General features: G+C 44.6%; 1 protein-coding gene across 10 annotated transcripts in view; it reads left to right on the forward strand.

Annotated features, from left to right (window-relative positions):
* LOC146057739 (inhibin beta C chain-like) overlaps positions 1 to 5,022 on the forward strand; it is a 70,475-nt gene extending 65,453 nt beyond the window's left edge. For all 10 annotated transcript variants that reach the window (XM_083169370.1, XM_083169362.1, XM_083169365.1 and 7 more), the window contains one exon: positions 4,534 to 5,022. In XM_083169370.1, coding sequence (XP_083025496.1) covers positions 4,534 to 4,854 — 321 coding nt within the window. In that variant the 3' untranslated portion in view covers positions 4,855 to 5,022. The remainder of the gene's footprint in view (positions 1 to 4,533) is intronic.
* The last annotated feature ends 4,007 nt before the right edge of the window (positions 5,023 to 9,029 follow it).

Here is a 9,029-nt window from a genome sequence, read left to right on the forward strand (position 1 = left end):
TGCGGTATGTGGTCATTTGGTCTACAGCAAGATGGTCGACAGTCATTAGGTCGACATGGGTCCAGGTCTACATGGGAAAAGGTCGACATGGTTCTAGGGCGAAAGGTCATTAGTTCCACAGTGTCTAGGTCGACAGTCAAAAGGTCGACATGGGTTTTTTCACTGTTTTTTTCAGCCAACAGGTGGTATTTCATGCCCTACCATCCACTAGGGCAGGGCTGGGCAACACCGGCCCTCCAGATGTTAATGAACTAAACATCCCAGGATGCTTTGCATTAGTTTTGCTATGTGGCCATGCTGAAACTGATGCAAGGCATGCTGGGATGTGTAGTTCATCAACATCTGGAGGGCCGGTGTTGCCCAGCCCTGCACTAGGGCATGGTGGGAGAATAAAATAGTGTGGCCGAAGCATCGCGAGCGATGCGGTGCAATTTAAACTGTCCATGTCGGCTGTGTTGACATTCGGGTCAAAAAAATAGTGAAAAACCCCATGTTGACCTTTTGACTGTCGACCTAGACACTGTCGAACTAATGACCTGTCCAACTAATGACCTTTCGATCTAGACCCATGTCTACCTAATGGTGTCAACCTAATGACTGTCGACCATCATGCTGTAGACCAAATGATCCCAACCCGCAGGTGCTTGGAGTGGAAGGAGTACATTTCATTGTTGCAGTTAGAGTTTCAAAAATGTTGATCCTGCCAACAGTGTGGGTTTCTACAGAGGTGAAACTACAAATTGTGGTCCCTATAGCGAACTTTTTTATATCCTTACTGAAAGTTCATCTACTGATATGAGCAACAGAATGCAGCCTATTCTAATACCAATCTAACAGCTCACTTTTTGTTACCTGTTGCTGCATCCTTGCCAGAAGAGCTTTCCTATCTATGACAGTTCCCCCCACTGGCTGTACATATAAAGTATACAGTAATAAGCATTAGTATTGATCTCTTTATGCATATAGCCACCTGCATCCAAGTTGCCCACCCTCCCACATCCTGCACAAGGCTTCCTTTTCAGTCAAAAATCTCCTGCTACCCTTTGTACTACTGATCTTCCAGATTCTTTAGATTCTGCCAGGGGTACCATTAAGGAGTTTCTTTGTAAGTACAGTGATTTGCTATAATCACTGTGATATATTTGTAGCTGATACGGCTTGTGTGAACCCCTGACAGGAGAGAAAGAGAGCACATGATCAGACATCTGTGCTGATATATATATAATATTATGCTTAGGGATACATTTATACAAGGTCAAATTGCATTTGGAATTTATTGCATAAGCATCACATTAATCATGTATATTGGCCCATATTCATATCTGATTGCAGTACAAATTTGTTCTAAAAATGGGCAAAATCATGTGCACTGCAGGGGGGGGGCGGCAGATGGAACATGTATAGAGAGAGTTAGATTTGGGTGAGTTATTTTGTTTCTGTGCAAATTAAATACTGACTGCATTATTTTTACACTGCAACTTAGATTTCAGTTTCAACACACCCCAAATCTAACTCTCTCTGTACATGTTACATCTGCCCCACCTGTAGTGCACATGGTTTTGCACATTTTGAGAACACATTTGTACTGCGATCAGATCTGAATAAGGGCCATTGTGCAGAGTGAGAAGAAAATAAATATCATAGTGAATATATTGTTGCAAGCAGAATAATATTGCAGACAGCAATGCTAGTATCAATACTTGCAAAGCTTTCCAAAATATATTAGGAGAGATGCACTAAAGGGAAACCTTTCCCCATGCACTAAAACCCAATTGTCGGGTTTTCACAATGTAGCGTAAGGCCAGCAAAAGCTGGCGTTACCCTATAGAAGCCTATGGGTTTCTATTTGCGGTGCTGGTTGAGGGATCCACCTCTGATCCTTCCCAGCATGCCCCGCAGCCACCGCCATTACTCTGTGCATGTGTAGCGGGACTCCCAGGTCACATAACCAGAAGTCCAGCGACGGTGCAGCATTGCAAAGGACAGCTCTTATAGTAACAGCTGTCCTTTGCGTTAATAATCATTAGTTTATATGCGATTATTAAAAATGCAAATGCCGGCGATGTGTGGCGGAGGACGTTATTCCATCCCACCCGTTGTCACTATGTTATATAGAAATAGGCATACTGTCTGATTTTAGTGTTGAAAAGTAAGTAAGTATGACCTTGGACCTGTTCGCTAGGCTGTTTTTGTTCGCAGCCTAGCGAACAGGTAAACTCTAGACTGACTTTTATTATGGCCACAGATCACTGAATTCGGGGCAGGCCATGACATCATTTGACATCAGCCGCTCACCCTAAGCAGGTATAGACACGCCTGCATCTGCACGCCCATAAAACGCCCGCCCCCCCTTCCCTTCCACTATGGAGCGAGTATGATACTCACTGAAGCCATTTCATATGTGGAAACCTTGACCATCGAGTAAGGGGCCGAATTTGGCCCGTAACGAAAGGGTCTGAATCGACCCCATTGTTCTAGCTTTAGCCAATAGGGATGTAAGATTCTGGCTCTCAGAATGGATGTGAGGAGCTTTTTTTTTTGTATTTATTTATTTATTTATGCATAGTACATCCCGGATGCCCACTATCTCTTTACATGGACTTGTCATCAGTTTTGGACTTTTACTTTTTTAACACAAGTACTGTATGTACTTTAATGTATGATCTAGCAGTAAAGGGGTGTACACACGGAGAACTTTTAACAGGAGATTTTGACAAGGCAATTTTGACTAGATCATAGACTATCATTGCTGAGACAAAATCGCTTAGTCAAAATCTCCAGTGCATCTAGACAAAATCTCTCCCAAAATTGCTTAGTCAAAATTGTCCATTAGTCAAAATCTCCACTTGTGTACACCTATGAATCTAGATACCAATGGCATAAGAGAGTCTTCCTTCATGCACAACCAGCCTTTTGTTATTCTTAAGGGCCCTACATACTGTACGCAGAGATTTGTGCCAGAGATTCATAATGGGAGATTCAGCACGGGAGATTTAAAAATCTGTCACACAAAGTGGTGTAAAAAACTGCACTTCATCACAAAAATAATGTTATATGGTATAGACATCCACCACATGAATAATGTTATTTCCCCTCCCCCTAGTACCCCCCCCCCCATAAAAAAACAAACAAGTTTAATCATTGGTGGCTAGTGGACCCCTCCCAAAAAAAAGTCTAATCGGTACTTGTTTCCTAGAAGGGCGCCCAGATTTCCTACGTATGCTAACGTAGTGAAATCGCATCGCACATCGCATGACCCTTTTTTATGGCGTGAGATGTGATCTCAGTAGTTAATATGGTAAAACCTAAAACACCACCACTCTCCACGTCACCCCAAAGTGTGGCGAGCGGCGGCGGAACGCGTCCTCCGACCTTTTCATACCCCCACTATCCACGTCGGCGTGGAGTTCATTTTATATAGTGTGGTGAGCGCAGTAAGCCACCGAGCCCGAAGCGTGGCGAGGAATACATGTAAAGTACATGTAAAGTAATCTGCGTACCCTTTCGGGGCTCGCTACACTCGCCAGGTTTCGGGCTCGCCACACTATTTAAAGTCAACTCCACACCGACGTAGATAGTGGGGGTATGAAAAGGTCAGAGGACGCGTTCCGCCGCCGCTCGCCACACTTCGGGGTGACGTGGAGAGTGGTGGTGTTTTAGGTGTTTTACCATATGAACTACTGAGATCGCATCTCACATCTCACACCACAAAAAAGGGCCATGTGATGTGCGATGCGATTTCACTCAGGGTGCAGTGAATAAATTAACTAAATTAAAAACTACTGAGATCGCATCGCACGCATCATAGGCACAAAAAGCCATGTGATGCGATGTGTGATGCGATTTCACAACGCAGAATAGCTTAGTGGACGCCCTGTTAGGAAACAAGTACCATCTAATCATTGGTGGCTAGTGCCCCCCACCCCCATGCAAACTTTTAAACGTTGGTGGCACAGTGGGGATCAACAGAAAAGATACTTACCAAGTCCGAGGTCCAGCGTCGCATACTCTCAGTCCTGCAGCGGGCACGGCGCAGCTGGTCTTCTCAGCGACGTCATCAGCGGAGTTTTTCAGCAGCGACGGCAACGGGGACTCTCGGTGGTGGCAGCGGGGACTCTCGGTGGTGGCAGCGGGGACTCTCTGCTGCGGCAGCAGGTCTTCTCAGCGGCGTTCTCCAGAGTCTTCAGTGACTGTCGCTCAGAGGGCCCTGCTCATCCCGCACCACACATGCGGGAGATGAGCAGGAGCTTCTGAGCGACTGCACTGCATTATCCGGGGTGGCCGTTCTGAATCTTGGTCAGATTCACAATGGCGGGGCTGCGCATTTAAATCGCTGTGTGGTCTACACGCACAGCGATTTACATGCGTTTTCAGGGATTTTCTGAGTGATTTGTTAAAATCGCTCAGAAAATGCCTGAAAATTGTGCTGTGTGTGGGGCCCATTACACATGTTGCATTGGACTCCAGTAAAGCTGCTGTAAAAGTAAATATGTACAATGTAAATTTGTCACTATTCTACTCTCTCCCTTACAGGTCACTACTTGCCCCGTGAATAAATATGAGGACGAGGCCAAAAGATTTGGGTTATACCATCGTTATCATGAAACCTTCGAAAAGCTAAAAAAACTTGGCTATGATAAAAACGTACACCCTATCTTATCGGAATCCCTGATTAACACTCATGGAGTAGTGAAGGTCCAAGCACCCTTTGAGTCTTATTTGCAGCACCCCGAAGAACTGAGGAAAATCATAACTGCGGTAACACCTAGTGAGAACCTAAAGGATGTCTACATTCTGCTCGACTGCTTGATTCATCTGGCAGAGGATGATGGGAAGTCTCTTTGTATCTGGTAGAGACTTCCATTCCCTCTAAACCCAAGCGTACCGTACAACTAAATAATTCCAACAAAATTGCAAGTCATATATTTAAATATCACATGAGATGCATTCCCTTAACATCCAGTATTTGTGCATTTGTTCATCATTATGCATATAGAAAATAAAGTGTCAGCATCTGTCTTGCATCGGCTAGGTCTTCATTTTTGATATTGATGCAGTTCTGCAAAAATAAGCACTACATCATTTACCAATGCAATTATATATAAGAATAAGCTATTTGTACTTTGAAAGAAAATTTTTATTCGATCATATCCAACAGACCTAGCGGTAGATTTAGACCCGTTCGGTTGGGTCCGAATTCAGCCGCGGTTTCGATGGTGGGGGGTCTGCGCATTCACATGCGTGATTATTTGCATGTGCAAACCCCCTGTGCAAGCGCCTTCAGAGAGTATCACACTCACCGAGGCTTTAGCACTGTGAGAGGGTGGCAGCAGGGGAATGCCCAGCATTTAATGGGCATCCCCATAAAAACGTTGGGCGTTCTCCTGGGATCGCAGGTGTGGTTACATTCGTCCATCTCCGGCCAATATAAAAGGTCAGCTTTATCTGCGAACGGAGGGGAAAAAAATAATTCAATGGTGAGTGACCATCGAATAATATTTCCCCTGGGTGGCCACATGCGAGGGTTTGTGTTAGTGTATCCCCTCGCATTCTAGCTAGCATTCGGCCGGAGAAAGCAGGTGTCCGGCGGGGTAGTGGGCGGTGCTTACCTTTTCGCTAGGCTGCGAGTATATGCAGCCTAGTGAACAGGTCTGAATCAGGCCCTTAGTTGTAAAGGCTTATAAAGAAGTAGAGGATACTGATCGGAGAACCCTTATAAGATTAAACACAAGCAAAGAAAAGGAAATACATTCATTTCCCAAACACGATCTTCATTAATATCTAAATGTAATGCTTCCTTGCTTACATTAAATACAATTATTTAAAAGAAGATTCAATATTACAATAACACCAGACCCTCTGGGGTAAATTTAGTAAATTCTATTGACGATGGGACATTGCCCAAAACAACCAATCCAATTATACTACTCATTAATTTAGCACTTTCCACCAGATAATATAATCTGATTGGCTGTTATGGGCAACATCCCATCTTCAATAGAACGCCCATCTTATTAAATGTACCTCTTAGGATCCTGTCCCACCTCAACCTACAGTTATGTACAAGAAATACATTTTGGGAATCCCATTGCCCCTAGTTAGTGATGGAGTTTCAGATTCAGTCCTCAGTGTGAATACACACATACACAGATGGATACCCATGAAACCAATTGCAGGTTACAAGTGTGGCAAAACATCCTGCATAACATGTTCACACGTGTCACATAACGCAACAGAATAATGTTCAACAAACGCCAGATTAACATAAAACTTCAGTTCTGTTTGCTACTTACTTACAGTAGTGTAGTTTGACAGAGTATGTGGGCTGCACTGCAATGCAGTTGAATAACCAATTCAGACATCATAAAAACATTGAGTTGGTTCAGACCTGATCGAGTGCTGTGCAGATTTGCACAGGGACCGAGTATTGATAAACTGCACATGTGTACACGCTGTCCTGCGATGAAAGCCTGCTTATCTTTTATTTTTATGGTCTTGCCTGGCGTGCCCGGGAAGGGAGAGTGTGAGATGTCAGCACCGACTCCGATCAGGCTGCTTTCATTGCAGCTGCCGAGTAATTCCAGGGCTATGCACAGGCTGCGCACAGTGGGGATATTATTGGATGGTGTGCTGTGAATGGATATGCAGCTTTTCTTTGGGCTGCAACGTTTTTGCTAACCATTAACAGGCTTGCAAAGGACGGGATTACACTAGGCATACCTCCCAACTGTTCCGATTTTTGCGGGAACATCCTGTTTTTTGGGGATGTTCCCGCAACCAGCCTGGGGATAGCGGCGACCCCCCTGTCACCTGAGAATAGACACCAAGTCTATTCCCACAGCCAGAGGGGTTGGCGCCTGACTAGCAGCTCACAGGCCAGCTGGCCATTCCCCCACAGCAGCAAATCAGAGGTGTGGCCTCAGGATTGACATGATTTGTAAGCCATGCCCTTTGCCATCAGGCCACACCCCCAAATTTTGGGCACGCACCTTTGGCACACAAAAGGGTCCCGCTGTCAACTATTCAAGAGTTGGGAGGTATGCAGTAGGTTCCTGCAGTAGGTTTCACACTTATTCCTCTGGACCGCGAACAGTACATGTTTTAAAGGTCTCACAGAATGGCAAGTGAATTTATATGCTCCACTTGTATGGATCATTTAAAATGTGTCAGTGAGTAATGAATACAGCTGTGCACTTGCTAAGTGACCTGGAAATCATTGGGGGTTGTGAGGACCGGGTTGAAGATCCACTGGATTAAACAATAGATTTTTAATGTGCGCTATAAATGCATATTAGTAAACCTGCTATTAAGACAACTCAATATATTTAAATCAAATACACTAAACAATAGGCTATACAATTAAATAGTACAACCTGACCAGCTCTACTTCATACTTTTCATCATAAGAAATTTGTACATTGTTTTAAAATAAACATTTTGAAAAAAGTGATAGAATTTCATTTAAGACTCACTAACTTTTATTTTTGCTTTTTAGATGTTTTCTATCACTAAGAAATAGATCAATAGATACTGCATACTCACATATTCCACATGAGGGAGACAAAGCCCACATTTATCTATTCTGCAATTATCAATACAATAAAATTTACTTGTATTTGTGTTTTTACCTGTGTGAACAGAAACAACTTGAGTCAAGGGCCCTTATTCCGGTTAACTTGCAAGGCTGGGAATTCGCAGCTTTGCGAGTCCCCCAGATAGCACCCGACGGTATGCCTGCCCCCTCGCATGCCGCGTTCGGTCGTACTGGCTGCGAATGGATGTTTAATATAAACATCCATTCGCAGGCCATGTGGTAACCCCCACACCTCTCAGGTCACTTAGATATGCGTGCACACTCATCCGGTGATGTCAGCTTCCCCCCCTCCCCACGTCATGGGCCGATTACCATGAGAACGCCAAGTACTTTCATGGGAACGCCACCGCCGCAGTCTTAGGTGCGAGTGCCCAGCGAACAGTCTGTTCGCCGTGCACATGCGCAGAAATGTGCATACGCACAACATGCAAATAAATTAGAATAACCCCCAATGTCTCAGGTCCAAAACCCTGATCTGTACTAGGTTTGCTTCTAGGGTAAATGTAGCCATCCTGGGTTTTAAGACTTGGAAGAAAAGTGTCTGATTGGCACTGTGGCTAATAGCTATAACATAACCAAACTAAGTTTAGACCATTACGCAGCAGGCTATACAAATGTATATTTACAGAAGTTCACACATGAGGAGGGCAGATCTGAAATTGAGGAATGGTATTACTAATACCCCTTTCACACAGAAAGGGTGAAGCAGTTCAACCTGGAAATTTCATGAAATACAGTACATGGGTCCTTTTTCTGTGTGAAAGGGTCAATCCGGGTCTTAAACTCCGGCCATGCAAATGACCAGGGTCGGGGACCTGGAGTTGGGGATCCGGGTTGACCGTTTCACACTGGCGAAAACCCTGTGTAATTGAGCAAATTACTTGGTCTAAATTTAAGACCTGGAGATTTGGTCTCCTGTGTAAAGGGGGTCTGACAGCAGCGGCTGAATAACCCGGCGCTTCATTTGCTGGGTAACTGCCATTTTTTTCGGCCGCGGCTGTCTGAAATCGATATAACTAATAGCTGGTAGTGGAAGGAGGAATTTGAGTGGTCCTTTCAGCTCCCCAGAACGGCTCTGTTTTGAGGAATTGCTGAGGCCAGAAAGCTGTGGAGGCCAGTCTGTGTAACCTCATGGTTATTCTAAGTGCCATTGGTCTTGCGGATGATCCATTGGTGCATCCTTGGTATGCAGCAGAGGAATTCTCATTTATGTAGGAGGCATCTAATTCTGACAGACGCCTCCTGCTGCATTACCATATTTAAGAATTACAGCTGCTTCCAAGTGAGCAGGAGTGAAGCTCATTCTAACCAAGCCTGAAATACCCCCACTGCGCTTATAAGTGTTGGAGCTCTTCCAAACAACTTGGGTTGCTGGAGCTTGGGAGAAGATTAAGGAGGGGAGGTCCCTCTATGCATGTGCAAAGAAGGTGGTGGC

The sequence above is a fragment of the Crinia signifera genome, chromosome 2 (genome assembly GCF_055691185.1).
Source record: "Crinia signifera chromosome 2, ASM5569118v1, whole genome shotgun sequence".
NCBI lineage: Eukaryota > Metazoa > Chordata > Amphibia > Anura > Myobatrachidae > Crinia > Crinia signifera.